General features: G+C 40.1%; 1 protein-coding gene and 1 pseudogene across 1 annotated transcript; one reads left to right on the forward strand and one right to left on the reverse strand.

Annotated features, from left to right (window-relative positions):
* The first annotated feature begins 4,461 nt into the window (after positions 1-4,461).
* LOC123431495 lies at positions 4,462-7,669 on the forward strand (annotated as a pseudogene).
* Positions 7,670-8,077: 408 nt separating this feature from the next.
* Positions 8,078-17,560, reverse strand: LOC123431496 (sterol 3-beta-glucosyltransferase UGT80A2). Its single transcript, XM_045115313.1, has 14 exons — positions 17,141-17,560; positions 15,653-15,834; positions 15,043-15,285; positions 14,790-14,901; positions 14,532-14,702; positions 13,035-13,098; positions 12,889-12,946; positions 11,722-11,899; positions 10,910-11,040; positions 10,243-10,345; positions 10,062-10,138; positions 9,772-9,819; positions 9,167-9,316; positions 8,078-8,578 (listed from the first exon to the last, which is right to left on the reverse strand). Exons 1-14 carry the CDS (start codon positions 17,292-17,294, stop codon positions 8,402-8,404), a joined length of 1,848 nt encoding a protein of 615 aa, XP_044971248.1. The 5' UTR covers positions 17,295-17,560; the 3' UTR covers positions 8,078-8,401.
* Between the last annotated feature and the right edge of the window lie 412 nt (positions 17,561-17,972).

A 17,972-nucleotide genomic window follows, 5' to 3' on the forward strand; every position in this document is an offset into this window, starting at 1 on the left:
CCGTTTTTGGCGCACGACGCAGTGGCGCCCTCCAACAGCCTTCTACATACAACACTGCTTCTGTTTGCGGCACACATCACCGTTTTCCTCAGGCGTGCAGCACAACGATGTTTGTATCCAACACCAGCAAGAAACGGTCGACACGTAACGACGGGCTCATAAGCCACAGCGCGACTGTCACCCAGTACAAACGAGACTTCGCCTTCACGCATGTGGCGCGACGCAGTTTACTCCAGCCAATGGCTAGTGCGCATAGCAGCCTCGACTCATCGGCAGCGACGACGGTTACTCGATATCTCCATGCATTTCATAAATTTCATTCATATGCATTGTCTAAGTAATACTATTGCAACAGAATATTTTCTTACATTCAAGATCCCATTCCTTTGGAATTTAAGACATCATATCATGTCTTTACTGCAAATATTCCCTATGACATGTGATTTGGAGACAACAACTATAATTTTGCAATAGAAATTATATTTCTTGCAAATATTGACATACATTCAAACAAGAATGATAATATGTCATACTTAGTATGACTAACCAAAATTTTATTTGTGGTTCATAAGGTACTGGTGGCATCTACTGCACCATTTGCAGATTATTCACCACTACTGCAAGATCTACATTTTGTCACTAACAAGACGACTACCTTCAAAGTTCATTGGGATATTTGAAAATTTACAAACATACAATCAGAAACTATTGCAAATGATGTTCTTAAATCTTCATTAGAAGGAGAACCAAAAATATAGTGTAATAAAAGAATGATCAATTCTTTTGCGTCTATGATATGTTTGCATAATTTATTTTTCAATAATATGGGAGACCTCATGTAGTATCTTGATTATTCCCAAAATATTGTTTGCCTATATTTGTACTACTACATGTAGTAAAATGTCCAATATCTTATTTTTTGCACATTATATTTGAGAAAAATTTGAATGTATGAATCAATTCATACTCAATTTTGTTGCATACAAAATAATTTTCTAAATCTTACAAAATATTTGGCTTTAAGCCTTACAATCCTGGTTTGGGATTGATTAGAAAAATTATTGGCAATTCTATTGGTTATAACTTTTGAAGTTATAATATTTCCCAAGTCAACAGATTTTATGTGCACCGCATGTGCCATAGGGGAAATAAGTTTTAAGGCTCTCTCCCCTTAAAAAAATAAATTGTGCCACTTATTCTTTCTTGAAGACATTCAGAAGATATGTGGATTACTCAACCATTATTTGTATTATATAGGTACTTCATGGTTCTCATAGAAACATTTATAAAATGATTTCAAGTATGTCTCTTGTCACAAAACCATGAATGATATAACTAAACTAATTGCTCAACTTCTCAAAGTAAGAGAAAATTATCCTAAAAAGGGATAAATTCATTCGAATGGACAACTTCGTTGAACTCATTTCACAAGCAATGTCTGATTATATATAATACTTTATATATATACCTATAATGGTTTAATTCAATATCTTATCAAAGATAGTGAAATTACTTACATGACCAATCTTAAAGAATTGTAGATTTACCAGCCTCTTGCTGGTAACATACGGTCTTACACACCGTAAGTATGATATAAATCATACTAACTGCATAGCATACGACTTTTCCCTTGGAGTAATTACGTGGAAACCAACAAAGTATTTCCTATCTGCGATAATCTGGTTACATACCGATATCACCACTCCAGCATACATCAATGGGCTCTCACAGAAAATTATGGATCTATGTGACGAATAACAATTTACCCGTCAATAAAAATTATTCATGGCCCGTATGCTGATTGCATCAGCAATAAGGACATTTCCGGCATTAGAGGGAGATAAGTACCACAAAGAATGCCAAGAAATAAATTAGAAATGTTATTGGCATTCGGTTCTTATATCCACGTATTCAAAGAATCTGAACTAGAAGTTTAGAATCACATATTTGCAACTCATTGCAAATATGCCACATACGTTTACTGATGACAAAGGTGTCATTCAATTTTATATTCCTACAATAAAGTGTCAAAAAGAGTGGAGGTACCTCATAAACCACTCTTCTCACCGAACACGCATCGTCGAAAATGCTGAAATAAATGCAAGCACCACGACTTGAATCATGAGCTAGGGATTCCATTGTCCACCTAACCATAACCATCCGACAGCAGATTGATTCGCAACTAGTAAAAATTGGTGGATACATCATATATAAACATAAAAACACGTAATAAGCCTCCGCTTATCTAAGAAAACACGTACATAACCGAAATTCAATCGTAAAACTGTTAACGCCAGTCTTGGCAACGCGGTACACATACTTCTTTTGTATGCTTTGAAGGCAGCAATGACCGAGGAACAACACATACGCATTCTTAATCGTCCGACCAGATACGACATCCACAATCGGTACGGGTGTGGAAAAGACATGGAGAACAATGACTGTTGTTATTACAAGGATCTCCTGCAAGAACGAGACACAAAAAAGAAGAACTTATATTGTTAACTTTCATTTGTTTTATTATTTCTTTCGATACATGAATTTCGGTTTTATTTTGACATATCAACCAAATATTTATTTTATTTTGTTATCCTCAATACAAATAAAAAATTTGAACCTAGAACACATTGGTAGAGTATAAGTATGGAAATTTTCATATAACTTTTGAGGTTAATTTCTTTACTAACGTCTCAGGGAAAAAAACTCAATTGTTTCAATGATTATTTTAAACCCCAAGCACGGTTTATATTTTCTTCTCAATAAAGAAAATATTTATCTAGTGACTTAACTGATTAGAAATTATAATGGATCTATAAAACATATGATTCGCAAGACTATAAGGTCAGATCACGTACCAGTTTTCGGAGGTTTTACGTACTGCAAGATCTTGGTCGAGTGCCCCAAGATCAAGACGTACTTCCGATAGGCCCAAGGACCAGATTTTTAAAAAAGAGCTTGCTATTAATTGGTTTCTCAAGTGGCAGTGCACGTCACTTCATTCTTTGCGATAATGGAGGCCTATGTGTCAGTGAAGACTTTTGGCCGTGACAAATGCATTATCGGATAGAAACCATCTTTTAAAGAAAGTGGAGACAAACCGCTACACTTGGCGTGAATTTTACTGCTTCGAGGGAGTTAGAGAGTCGCCGGTCGTCTTGCAGATTCAATTCCCATGACTGACCATTTTGTTGAAGACTCGCTAGGAGGTACGCAGAGCGTCCAGCGGTAAAGATTTTGTTGAAGACTTGGACCATTACCGGCCAATGCATGATCGATCGATCCATCGATCGAAATCCTTCTTTTACTCGAAGTGGAGGCAAGCCCGCTGCACTTGGCTCGCAATTTACTGCTTTGTGACAGGTTAAAGGGTTGCTAGGTCGTCTTGCATACGTTAAGGAATCACTCACTACCCAAGAAGTAGCTAGTCCATGATGTGTCACTCTTGTCACTGTGCGTTCGGTTTATTCATTTTACATCGTTCGGTTTATATGGTTTTTCCGTTTCTATGGTATTAATACTTCGGTAAATATAGTATGGAATTTAGATACGGTTCGGTTTTGGTATATAGAATATTATTTCGGTATGATTTCAATATATACCATAAAAACCGAAGTTTAGCGAATTTGAAAATGAAACATAATAGTTTACAAATTTTTGACTCAATACACATATCTATGTATACAAAGAGTACATAACTATTCCCTCTGTTTCTACATAATTATAGTTGGGGTGAACTAGTCTAGTTCAGCCCAACTACAATATTTAGGAACAGAGGAAGTATATGCAAGTGTATATGCATGCATGGATTCAATCGATGGTTTTGGACGTCCTTAGAATTCTTTTGAAGAGAAATGTGACTACGTTACAAGAAAAATGTATATGTGCTTAACAGGAAATCTAGCTTCTTTACCAAAAATAACTACTTGTATGGTTGTTTGCCCCAAGATATTTTGGTTTATTTGGTTAACCGTTCGTTTTTTTGTTATATACCAATAAAACCAAAATTCAAAACGGTATGAAAAGTTCATACCATATGAAACCAAAAAAAACCGTAAAATTGGTTTGGTTTCGTTTATATTTGGTATGATTTTTCGGTTCGGTTTTAAAATGCACATGCTGAGCCACTTCAGCTCCGGTACGCAGAAGGTCCAGAGATAGTAGTGCTCGTTGTACACATTTTGGCCATGACCAATGCATTATTGATCAAAAACATTTTTTTACAGATAAAGTGGAGGCAAGCCCACTGCACTTGGCGAGAATTAAACTGCTTCGAGAAAGATTAGAGTCGCTGGTCGTCTTGCAGATTATGTCCCATTAAAGAATCACTCACTAAGAAGTAGTGCCAACTTGAGCTCTGCATGCAGCTCAAGCCTATAAAAGCAACACATACCTGTATCTAAGACTATCAAAGGCAACACCGTTGGAAATTCATGCATGCCCACCATGTTACATACCAACAACATGGCATGTCCTCTGTTAGCCATCCTCCTCCTCTCATCAGCTTTCAACCTCTTGTCATCTGCTGCAACACTAGCAGATAGCATCCAGACCAACAGAGATGCTCTGCTCTGTCTCAAGTCCAGCCTCAACGGTCGCACCCGAGCTTTGGCCACATGGAATAACACTACCTCGCCAGATTTCTGCACTTGGCACGGTGTCTCATGCACAAGGAACCAAGGCCAGCGCCTCTTGTGGTGGCCTTGGATATGGAGGCAGAAGGCCTCTCCGGTGAGATCCCATCTTGCATCTCCAACCTCACTTCTTTGGTAAGAATCCACTTGCCGAACAACACCCTCTCCGGTCATATCCCACCGGAACTTGGCCGGCTCTCTAGACTCCAGTACCTCAACCTCAGCTTCAACACCCTAAGTGGCACCATCCCGTTCAGCATTGGGACGATTCACAACCTTTCTTCTCTAGACTTACGCAACAATAGACTTTCCGGTGAGATTCTGCCGCTCCTTGGGAGGTCAACGGCTCTAGAATACGTGAGTCTCTCCAGCAATCTTCTCGTCGGAGAAATCCCGCAATCGTTGGCAAATAGTTCCTCATCCCTTACAACACTCTTGCTAGGCCAAAACCAGCTGCAAGGATTCATTCCAGATTTTGGTAAACTTTCAGGCCTAGAGATCCTTGATCTCTCCTATAATAACCTATCGGGTACAGTGCCACGCTCAATTTACAATTTGTCTGCGTTGTTCTTTCTTGGGCTGGCCAACAATAATCTTGGAGGAACACTGCCTTCTGACATGGGTAACACACTTCCTAACATCGAAATGTTGATGATGTCTGACAATCATTTTGAGGGAGACATCCCTGCCTCACTACAAAATGCCTCATGCATGACGTTTATCCATCTAAGCAACAACTATCTGACTGGGGTGATTCCTTCCTTCGGCTCCATGCCTAACTTGAAGTATGTGATGTTGTACTCAAACCAGCTAGAGGCTGGAGACTGGACATTCTTCTCCTCCTTGGCAAATTGTACACAACTGCAAAAATTGAACGTGGACACAAACAACTTGCGTGGCGATTTACCAGCAAATTCCATAGTGAATCTGCCCAAGAGCTTGACCGCTCTATCTCTAAATTCAAACAACATCTCTGGCACTATTCCAATGGGGATTGGAAACCTATCAAAACTGTCCATGCTCTGTCTTGATACAAATCTTTTCATGGGACATATACCTTCTACCCTTGGCCAGCTAAGCAATCTGATTGTGCTTAGCCTCTCAAAAAACAATTTTTTCGGGGAAATACCTCCTTCCATTGGCAGCCTAAATCAACTAGAAGAGCTTTACTTGCAAGAAAATCAGTTGAGTGGAAGCATACCTGAAAGTTTAGGCGGCTGCCATAACTTGTTAGCATTAAACCTTTCCAGTAATACCCTTGGTGGAATCATAAGCGGGCACATGTTGGCCAGGTTGAATTCATTGAGTTGGCTACTTGATTTATCACACAACCAACTCGCAATGTCCATACCGGTAGAGATGGGTAACTTGATAAACCTTGGGTCCTTGAACATCTCTCACAACAATCTCACAGGTAGAATACCGTCCACACTCGGGGCATGTGTCCGGTTGGAAGCGCTTCGTGTAGAAGGGAACCTCCTCCAAGGAAACATCCCACAATCGCTAGAAAACTTGAAAGGCATCCAGATATTAGATTTCTCCCATAACAACCTATCTGGTACAATTCCGGAGTTCCTCGACTCCTTCACCTCGTTGCAATATCTGAATATGTCCTTCAACAACTTGGAAGGACCGATTCCGATAGGTGGAGTGTTTGCTAACAGAAGTGGTATTTTTGTCCAAGGAAATCCACACCTTTGTTCAAATGGTGCACTAGGAGAGTTTCCTAGATGCTTTGCTTCGGCATCCACAAAAAAACACAAGTTCATCATTCCGATGCTCATAGCTCTATCAGCTCTCATTGCACTTGCTTTGATCTTGGGGGTGTTCAAATTTTGGTTGAGAAGGAGATACGAATCCAGTGAAAGAATTGGACATTCATACATGGAGTTAAAAAGGATAACATATGGTGACGTAATCAAAGCAACAGATAGTCTTTCTCTGGCCAATGTAGTCGGCTCCGGACAATTTGGGACTGTCTACAAAGGTTGGTTCGACGCGGAAGATGATATGGTTGCTGTTAAAGTCTTCAAACTCTATCAGCATGGCGCATTGCATAGCTTTATTGCTGAGTGCAAAGCATTGCAACACATCCGACACCGGAACCTCGTGAAGGTTATAACTGCATGCTCCACTTATGACCCAGTGGGAAATGAGTTCAGGGCTCTAGTCTTTGAGTATATGGCCAAAGGTAGCCTTGAAGAACGACTTCATAACCGCCGGTGTGGTGATTTAAGTTTAGGCGCAGTGATATGCAAATCAGTTGACATTTCTTGTGCTCTTGAATACCTCCATAACCAGTGCATCCCACCGGTTGTTCACTGCGATCTGAAACCAAGCAACATACTTTTCGACAACGATGATATTGCACGTGTCTGTGACTTTGGCCTAGCAAGGCTAATTCATGCATGTTCATCGGGAGGACAGAGTGACACAACAAGCATAGTTGGACCAAGGGGGTCTATTGGGTACATACCTCATGGTGAGTATATTTTACAAGCCCATTCTGAAATAATGTTAAGGAAATGTGGTATGACTAACTATATTAGTTGCTAGTTTGTTTTTTATTAATACTAGCATGTTTCACTTTTGTTCTCCGCTGAAGAATTTTTTGTTTCAAAACATTATTGCAGAGTATGGCATGGGCAGTGAAATCTCAACCGAGGGAGATGTCTACAGCTATGGCATTATTCTTTTAGAAATGCTAACACGGAAACGACCTACTAATGAAGAGTTCAGTGATGGTTTGACGCTCCCCAAGTACGTAGATGCATCACTTTCACGAACCCAAGACATTCTTCACCCCGGTCTTACTTCGGAGACAGGAGATCAGCGTGTCGATCATATCCCAGACTTGCAAGAATACAACACATTTGCGTTGAAGGATATATGTGCTCTCCGGCTCCTTAAACTTGGCTTGTTATGTTCTGCGGAATCACCGAAGGATCGCCCAGCGATGCATGATATCTACATAGAAGTAACTGAAGTAAAAGAGGCATTTTTTTTCTATGGACAACTGAAGCAATAACCTTACATAACTAAGGCAAAGGCGGTCGATGAAGATGAAGCTCGCTGCTCCGGCGATGGCATGACAATATGTTGCTATCTTCTTTTCCTTTTCAGTAAGCCAATATGTTTGACTCCCTGTAATAATTTGGCTACATACATTCTCAATGTCTCGACAAGATTTTCTGATAATTTTTTCATACATTAATGAAGATCCCTTTGCCATATAATTATGGATTTCTACTGGGAACTTCTTGATATTTTCTTTCTGGTAAAATGTACCGGGGTGACAGAATTACTTTTCCCTGTGCATAAGGTCACAAGTCTGTGCCTTATCTTAGAATGAAGACCTGTAGAACTAGGAAAAACATGAAACATAATTATAACCATGACATGTCTAGCAGTTTCAAATCAAACCACATCGTAAACTGCAAAAGGAGTAACTGAACTAATCTGCCCTCTTTCAAGTTTTCCATATACACAAGTTGCCTGGTCATACATGAGAGATCATCGGTTGCCGCACGCCAAGGTTGCAACCACACCAAAATGATGTATGAAATCACCAGACAAGTACTCTTTACACAACACACATACAAAAAGAAAGCAAAATGATAAATCACGCATTCCTGGCCGCATGTACATCAACTTCTAACATTTGGCTTCCACATTCTTATCGCACACAATGGCATAGCGGTCACCCAAGAGCCTTTTTTTACACTCTTCTTTCAGCAGGGAGGAATGGTATACCTGCATCTGACCAGCACCTAAGAGCACCCCAAACATTTACTTACTGGGCCAAGGAACTCTAGAAAGCCATGCGTCGGCGGGGGTGAATTTTCATCTGTTTTACAAGGCAAATGTTTGAGGAATGCCCTAACTGCGCCCGTTACGCCGTCTTCAGATTCCATGGCCTTTGCAAGCTCCACGGCTTTTTCTTTCACCTGAAATCACATGGGAAGTTATTTATGCTGTAATTTTACTAACAGGAGATCATACAAACCTAGTTCAGCACTGGTTTGTGTATATGTAAGTCCCAAAGCTGGTCCAATTTGAGAACTTAGGATCTGAATTTGAACATTCTAAAGATCCAATTCAAGGGAATGGAACCAGACAGGTTCCTATTTCTTGGGCAGTAACCAGTCGGTTCCTGGTTTTTGGAACCCCGCTGGGTACCAAACTACCAATGCACCGGTAACTCGCCGACGATGACAGAATCTTTCAAAAACTCAAGTAAATGGTCATTCAGAGAGGAACCACTAAGACAAAGTATATTCGGATGAAGTCTTCATGTAAAAACGGTCTAGGTCTTAAATGGTGTGGATGTAAGGTTCTAAATTTCTACTCCGTAAGTATCAAGGTGACAATCTAGTAATTTTGTATGCAAGTATATCATAATTCATAACCAAATCTGTAATATTACCTGCAGCCTACCTATGCACATTTGTGTCCATATTCTTGTCATCTATTTTGCGATATGAAACAAAAGGAAAAGTAACATATGCCCAAGTGCAAAAGATTTGTAGAGTTACCTCTGGATCTAACATGAAGTTTATAGCATCAACCAACTTCTGCAAACTGAATTGATCAACAGGTATAGGCGAAGGCCCTACCCCTCTAGCATGCACCCGCTCTCCCCAGAAAGGTTGGTCGCCAAAGAAAGGTACAATAGTTGTAGGACACTAAAATCACCAAAACAGTGGGTTAGAACTAAACTAAACCTAAGAACTGGTCCAAAATAGCAAACATTATGACCAGGTGCTTGTTGCCAGTTGCTTAGCTAGTTATAAGAGTGCTGTATAGTCTTTATTTTCTTCTTATGCTTTTGTAAAACACTTGCCTGTACCATTTATTTAAAATCAATAAAAATACGCAGCAGAGTCCTGCTGTTTCCCTCAAAAAAATTACAGAGAAAATGCTGCTAATAAAAGTTGACTCATTGGCAACTGTAGGAATGCACTGATCAGGAATATTTTCAGCTGGTTCTAACTCTACCTAACAATAATTGGCTTAAAAAATTATACTCCCTTTGATCCATATTAATTGTTACTGCTTTAGTAGTGTGGAACTGTGGAAGTCATGTGACATCGTGATGAATAGCTCGTAACGTAATGCAACTGAGAGAGAGAGAGAGTACCGCTGCTTTCAGGCCAGCAGCCGTCGTTCCAGCACCACCATGGTGTACCTGTGAGGTACAAAAAAGTGTGAGTCCTCATCTCAACAGAATAAGCAGACACTATTAGCACCGTGGCCACAGTGGAATTCTTTCACCAGATTTTCTTAAGTATGCCCCATGGAAATTGTTCGTTAATTAGTTTTACACAAAAATAGGAAACATTTGGAATTGATTGATGGTCACTAAAAATACTATATGAATAGAAGATAAATACACCAAGCCACCCAGAGTAACAAGTAGCAAAGACTTACCACTGCCTTACACTGCAGGAAAAGCCAGTCATGAGGGCAGTTGTCAAGTACATATATGGAATCTTTTGGTTCTGCCACTGCAAAAGCCCAAAGGTTCAAGACTCAGGAGTCAGGATAGACTCAAAATATATGCCCACAACCAAATAGTGCAACATTCCCACAAATCACAAGATGAACTTACATGTTCCAAGGCCACCCCAACCTTTGTTGATGATACCTCTCTGTCCAGTCATTTCGAGTGCTTTGACAATGGTTTCAGTCATCTTTGCTGGATCTTGAACTGGCTAGTGTATCAGGAAAAAATTGTAAAGAATTAGGTAAGGTATTATGGTGGCTTTTCAGAAGCACCTAGCATTTATTTTTTTATTAAATTTCATAGTTAGTTGAGACTCTTTTTCAGATGTAATGTAACAATTGACACCTAGCATTGCAAACCCCCTATTTGAATTGTAACAATTCCCCTAACTAACTAGTAGAGCTAATAAACTATAGAGCTAAACTACCCTCTACCTAAAGCACACAAAAAACTTCTGCTATGAGATGCTGCAAAGATTCCAAGTGGCAAACCAGTTTCTTATTACTACCATAAGTAGTGGGGAAAAACATGTACAAAGCCGCTTTCTGCTGTAAAACATGGAAAGTTCCATTAATCCACAAAGTGCATTCACTGCCAATGACATCAGGGTAATTAAGAAAGATTCACTTTGCAACTAAGTAACTAACCCTATCTTGCCAGGCAGTACAATAAGTTAAACACAGTAGGTCAAATAATGCACCATATCAGAATTGGAAAAATGGAACATAAAAGCGACATGCAGCAAATATAAGAAAGGTCAAACTGATCTTACAAGGCTACCAAAACCAACATAAATTGGCTTGTCACCAGCTTCAAGCCATTTCACAAGTTCTTCTGGAGGTACGTAATCAGAAGCAAGATCAAGAAAGCAAAATCCAACAACATCGATCTTGGGGCCCCAGTCTGCATTCAAATAGATGACAACTTCAACATTGAGCTACAACCCATTCACAACAACAAAATACTGAGTTGAGGATAAAAGCCATCTGAAAATTCAAATGCTAAAGATTACTCAATAAACTACTCCACAATTCACAACTGCAGTTATAATCTCAACACGAATTATAGAAGGTCCTTAAATAATTAGCAGCGGTAAGACGTGCACAGATTTGGCAAGTACCAAGCACTTCTAATGTCAAATTTTAAATAACAGCATTTCCTGAAATTTCAATCTGCTAGCTTGCAGTAAAGAGGCAATTGAGATGCAACTGCTCAACTAGTTGCACCCACAATTTTAAGCTTACCATAATATATTGACAATTTTGAAGGAGTGCTGCAAAACTCGAGTATGCAACATCACTGGTGTCATAACCATTAGCAACTTACCAGATTCAATAATTATAAATACTAGCAAAAGGATGGAATCATACGAATAAAGTAAAGAATGGAGAAACGCAAGATAAGACCAAATGGATCTGGTACTGTCTTGACTTTGCCTACACTGTGTTTTGTAAAATGGGATAGAAACAAGACCATTCGACCACATTAATATCTTTTAACTTTGGCAAATGGGAATCGACACAATTAAGAATAACAAGGTTAAGCATGAACTAGTTTCAGCTCAAATTAATATGAATCAAGCACCTTTCGGTTTTGGGACAAGATGAGGACTCCAGATGTATCCATGAGGAATGTCACTTCCAGAACCCTGTGCACCACTTAGGTATGTTACTGGACGCAGCTTCAACTTCTTTTTCCTGAATTCGTTTATCATATCACGTATCCCAAGCCAAATCATAGAGTCGACAATTTGGTAAGAAAGCTGCAAATGCAGACAAACATTAGAAGGTATCAGATCAGATGAGGAAATAATTCTATTTCAAGAAATAACAACTAGGGGATCCAGTTCAAGTGGATGTTCAAAAAGATGCTTGCGGACAGTTAGGTTGGGCTACAGATAACAAGTAAATGATGCAAAAAAAATGTCAACAGGCCAGGTTTTACTACAATTAGTTGAAATGTGCTTGGATAATATCCTTTTTCGATTGGGTATGGCTTCAACCATTACTGGGGCCCATCAACTAGTCAAGCATAGATATATTTTAGTTGGTCATATAATCAATATACCAAGTTTTCATTGCACACCCCGAGATAAAATAGTTGCTCTCAAAACATACTCAATGCTTACAGGTCCTGAAGGCAGCGCCAAGAATAGAAAAATTAAATTGTTGAAAAGAATCTATTTGAATGCAATTACAAGGAACAAACTCCTCGTCATTTATGAGAAGTTGAAAACTGAAGATGTAAATAGCAAGAGAACATACATCCGCAACAAGCTGTTACCTATAAACAGAACAAATTTTATGGATGAAAGAAGTATAGGGATCAGTCTATGTTTTACAATATTGCTTTCACTTCATTGAAAAATGACGAATTAAAAACCAGCCTTGCCTCAATGCTTCAGAAGTATTAATACTGTAGGTTTTCCTAATTTTTATAGCATGAAACCAGGTGATCAACTATAGAATTCAATATTTCATATATAACCAAGCTTCAGGCATATGTGGGTGAACTACTCAACTGGGATTCACTACAGCAAAAAAAGAAAACATCCTAGTGGTGTACTACTCTAATGGACCAAATTTTAACTCATTCATAGACAGATCAGATGGCAAAGTTTTTTTTTTCCTTAAATAATTTCCATATGTAACTATTTTTTGTTCCTCTTCATGAAATTTGCAATGATTTAGAAAGAGTTCACAATAGTCACTCGATACCCTGAACAAATAAGTAGATACAACATGAACTCACTCGATATCCAGCTGATGTTTTCACGCGAGAAAGAGGATGAGGAAATTCACTAGTTGGCCTGAACAAGCAGCATATGTTAGATCTCAAAATGACAGTATTCATCAGCAATTTGTCTTCAAAGCTGAGGCAGAACAACAGTAACTCACGTCCATGGCATGGTAAAGAATATATGAATGGGTACTTTTAGTGCCTCTGCCACATGTGTATGTCCTGAATAAACATTGAGGTCAGCAGGATCACGCAGTTGTAATTATAAAATATGGTAACAAGTAAATTAACATGCTTATCTACTCCCTCCATTCCTAAATATAAGTCTTTCTAGAGATTCCACTAGGGGACAACATAGGGAGCAAAATGAGTGAATCTACACTCTAAAGTATGTCTATATAAATCCGTATGTAGTTCCCTAGTGAAACCTCTAAAAAGACTTATATTTAGGAACGGAGGAAGTAGGTCATAAAAGGGGAAAATATGCAAAAATGAAATAAAGTGATAGGAAGGCACACATGAACACATAAGCGACACAACACCACCTCATCATATGGACGCGGGAGGAAAACCATACCATTCGGCATGGACCAAAATCGTCACATTTAAAAACTACAAGTTGGAAGGAGAGCCACTACATTGTGGTTGAACCACCAGTCAAATCAAATAGCTAAAACAACAAAGCTTTAGTATCATTTCATCTCCTAACAATTGCCACACCCTATTTGGAAGGAGGAAAAGGTCCATACCACCACCACCTACTTTGTGGATAGCTCTGTATAACACTCTCTACATTAACCAGCATTTAACGCCCTCGACTTAAGCAGGTCAAATTATAACATGGATCTGGTTTTTAGGATGATTTCACCATGCTAGTAGGTTTACAGTAGTCGTGTCAAGGTGCAAAATGTCCTTTTGAAGATTTCCACATACAGAGAAACTGGGTGAATTTTTTTATTTTTAAGGATGAACTGGGTGAGTATTTATTTGTCAGAAGATATAGTAATCTCGACAAAAAGAGAATTTGTCTGATTTTTGTCGTATATATCAATTTTATGCATGAAGCCATGAACTGCAGTTCATTCGAATTAGGACTGTTCCTCTTTGTTCTTTGTTTTTTTACCATTCTTAATTCTTGAATTCTGAAAACAGAAGACAACATGGATTAACCAAGCATGTGCCCTGGCACAAGCGAGATGAGACAAGATGAGATGAAAAGAGAACTCTATGAGTCTACATGCTAAGCAAAGCTGTTTATTAATGGCAAGAGAACGCACACCACCAACATGCTAAAGCATAAATAGTAAATTGATCTATCTGCAAAAGAACTGGTCTTGAATGAAACTAATCTCAAATCAGAAAAGTAACCAAACTGAATGTTGTAGAATAAATTGTGCATGAGCGAGGTTAATTGATAAGATTAAAACAATGTTAGAGAATCTTATTATCCTGTGGCAGAATTCAAACCCAATCTCATATATAAGAACCATGTAGATGGTATTCTGCACCTTGTAATCACCATAACCAAAGATTTCGAGCTACCAACATAAGAGGATACTCATCCTACTGTTTCCTACTAAGGTTGTTCATTACAAATAAATGAGCTTTGTGTTTCAGTCATAAGAAATTAATTTCAGGTAACAAGGTATACTGACCATATGCTGGTGGGTTGGCAATAATTGCGTCCACTTTGAAAGGAATACCGGTGTCAGGATCAGGATCCTTGCATGCAGGATATAAGGAAAATATAATTTCTTTCATTTGTTTTCTTTGAATAGGAATTTCTGATGGACCTGAAGGTAGAAATCCTTTATTCTTCACCATGTCTGCTCAGAGTGTTAACATACCAAAGATATTAATCTTCATATAATATAGAAGTTAAGAAGAAACAATTAAATCACTGAAAAACATACATTCAGCAAGTACTTTTGGATCTCCACCAAGTGGAAAAAACTCCAGCCCAGCTGTGAGTATGAACTCTTTGTAATTGGCATGAGTGGCTAATCTTACGCGGTGTCCATAATCCTACAATAAAAGTCATAATTGATCCTTGTCATACTAAAAAACACAAATACAGTGACATTAAGCTAGAAGAGAAGCCCATGAAACCAATAGGAGTTAGCAAACAAAAATGTGCGATTAATAACAATGTTAGTTTAGGCTAACCTGTAACCGTTTTCCTATAGCAACAAATGGCTGAACATCTCCCCTTGTACCCACAATAAGTATAACAATCTGTATCGGAGGCTTGTATGGTATATCTGATCCATCTAATGACTCTTCAACAACAACATCCTCATAGCCATCCACTGCTCCAACGTCAATTGGAGTCGCTTCTAGTGTACTTGGTACATTAACAACCACAGTTCCATCATCCTTCACTGTAGCGATTCGATTTAACATTTTGAGCTGTATGAAGTTAAATTTGCAGAAGATTAGAAGAGAGAAAAATCCAGCACCAGACACAAAGTAGTAAATCTGGCCATGTTTCAAGCTTCCATGCAATGCACTGCAGTATGTCAAAACTTACAAATTTTTATATGCTATGTTGTTCCAACCCACTAAAGCACTTGCAATTTCATCAGCCCCAACTTCTATAGAGATGCAATTACATATAAAAACTATCTCCCAAACATATTAATGACAATCTTCATACAGAAGCTAACATAATCACAATTCAATACCTCCTACATTTCCATAACCAGCACACGGACCGCGTCAAGAAGAAGCTACATTTCATCATACTAAGGAAGATAAGAGGGCCAGGTATACACACCTTTTTCCTTATGGAAATCTTATCATCCAATAACTGTTTAGCAGGATCATCAGCTGGGTTATTTTGTTTGCGCCTCTCAGTTTTTGACCTTTCCAGATTTGATGGACCCGTAGTTTCAGCAGTTATCTCGGTATCCTTGATCACCCCCGGCATAGTGCTTGACCTATGGAGGTTTCCGTTATCTGCAAGGAAGGATGAATTGACTGTTGAATTAAAAGGAAATGATGACAATTATACTTTCCAAGTCACATTATCACAAGATAAATAGAAGAAACTGGGCATAAATTGTACGAGCAGAAAACAACTGAACAATTTTCTTATCACATCCTCTTACTGTGTGTCGGCGTGATACACTTTTTTTTTACAGTCATGGGATAAACTGAGCACAACCACAGAAAAAGTTCAGAAACATTCGGTTTGGGTAAAAGTATACAAAAATAAATAAATGTACCAACTAGCGTCCTCTGACAATGCGAACAAGCAATTTCCTTAGAATAGCCAGCACTACTACATGCAGAAACTTGCAATGTAAAAAAGTGTGTAGCAAAGAGATGGGACAAGAATAGACGGGGGCAAAGGAGAAACGACAAATGGTTCAGGCCGGCACAATCCACAAGTCATATATAGCGTCATAAAGCCCAATTCGGCTTAGGGTGTTGAACTGTGTCACGCTCCCCTACACCGTGACGAGCCAACGACGGTTACCGTGAGTGAGCGGATCCAGAATAGTGCAACGCCGTTTGGCAGGGGAACCAAAACTGCGACGAGTACGTTTCAGATTCAGTGTCGTGTTGATGTTTTTTTTTTCAGCAGGTTCCCACGGTAAGTAACTCTAGATGTAAGAATGGTTGGTGGAAAAAAATCCAGGCGGAAATTCTTGGATGGAAAATGTAGAGGACAATGCAGAACATCCCGCATGTGGCCTGTCCTAAATTAGCAAGGAGATGGAGCAAGAATACATAGAGGCGAAGGAGAAACGACAAATGGTGCAGACCGGCAAAATACACAAGCCATATATTGTGTCATAAAGTCCTAACTCAGCCTAGGGTGTTGAATTGTGTCACGCTCCCATACACCGCAATGAGGCGCCAACTACAATTACCCCGAGCGAGTGTAGCCAAAATGCTCGTTCAGGGAACCAGAATCGCGACGAGTACGTTTCAGAATCTCTTTTTCGCGTTTCCGCAGTAATAACACCAGATGTAAGAATGAAAAAATTCCGGCGGAAATGGTCGTATGGAAAATAGCAAGGGCAATGCAGAGCGTCCCCCATGTGGCCTGGCCTAAATTAGCAACCCAGCCTCCCCTGGTTGAGGAGGGCCGGGTGTTGTTCCCCTCGGAAAATTCGGTAATCCAATTTCTCTGTCTATCCGTGTCTTATTTCGTCCCCCCGTGGTCTTGGGTCCGAGGCGACGGGAGATCGCGGCTGGAGAAGGGGCCGCGCCCGCCCTAGACCCTAGGAGAGGAGAGGAGACGGGAGGCCTTTACCTGAGGCGGAAGACGTGGACGGGCCGGGGGCGTGGTGGTGGTCGGTGGGGCGGTCCCCGTTGTGGGCGTCCGCCGTCGGCGCGGCCCCGTCCCCTCCTCCCTGTCTTATCTCCTCCAGGCCCTTGCCGGCTCCGGTCGGCTCGGCGGCGGCCATTTGTAGCCCCCGCCCCGGTGAGTGGGGTCGGGAGATTCGAGGCTTGCGGCGGCTGCGACCCCTGCTGCGTTGCGTTGCGGCGGATGGATGGATGGGATTCGCGGCGGGAGGGGAAGGACTCCGACCCCTGCTGCGTTGCGGCGGATGGATGTATGGATTCGGGGAAGGGGAAGGGGAGCAACCAATTTGCTGGCTGCGCTTTTCCACCAGCGAATCAGAGTCGACCTGAGCGAGCTGTGAGCGACAAGAGAATCAGGAAAGGAATTTTGTTAGTTAAGGCCTCTACTAATACTAATATAATCCTACTACTGTAGTGTGTTCGAAACCGGGTAATTAGCAGATTGATTACTACTCGCACTGTACAGATATGTATTATTTTTGTTGCGGGGCCGAATGGAAATGGATCCCGGAACCGGAGCAGGAGGAAATCCGTGCCTGCCTGTGCGTAGGGCCGGCACGTCGCGGGGTGGAACGTGGAAGGGAAGCGCACCTGGTATTTATTTTTTTTTTGAGAAAGACTCGTCACTCTTTATTGATGCTGAAGCAAGTTCATAGGTAGTATTACAAGAGAAGGATCATGCGGATTTTCAAACCATGCATGTCTCCCTACACCCAAATTACAAGCATATTTGGCGAGATTATGAGCCTTGAAATTATAGTTTCTACATTCGTGAAGAA

Source organism: Hordeum vulgare, chromosome 2H (assembly GCF_904849725.1).
Source record: "Hordeum vulgare subsp. vulgare chromosome 2H, MorexV3_pseudomolecules_assembly, whole genome shotgun sequence".
Classification (NCBI taxonomy): domain Eukaryota; kingdom Viridiplantae; phylum Streptophyta; class Magnoliopsida; order Poales; family Poaceae; genus Hordeum; species Hordeum vulgare.

Coding starts and splice junctions, on each gene's coding strand:
- LOC123431496 (XM_045115313.1), bottom strand. CDS start 17,294: ATGGCCGCCGCCGAGCCGACCGGAGCCGGCAAGGGCCTGGAGGAGATA. Junction 14,703..14,789: donor TCCAAAAGTACTTGCTGAAT/GTATGTTTTTCA, acceptor CACTCTGAGCAG/ACATGGTGAAGAATAAAGGA. Junction 11,900..12,888: donor AAACATCAGCTGGATATCGA/GTGAGTTCATGT, acceptor CTGCATTTGCAG/CTTTCTTACCAAATTGTCGA.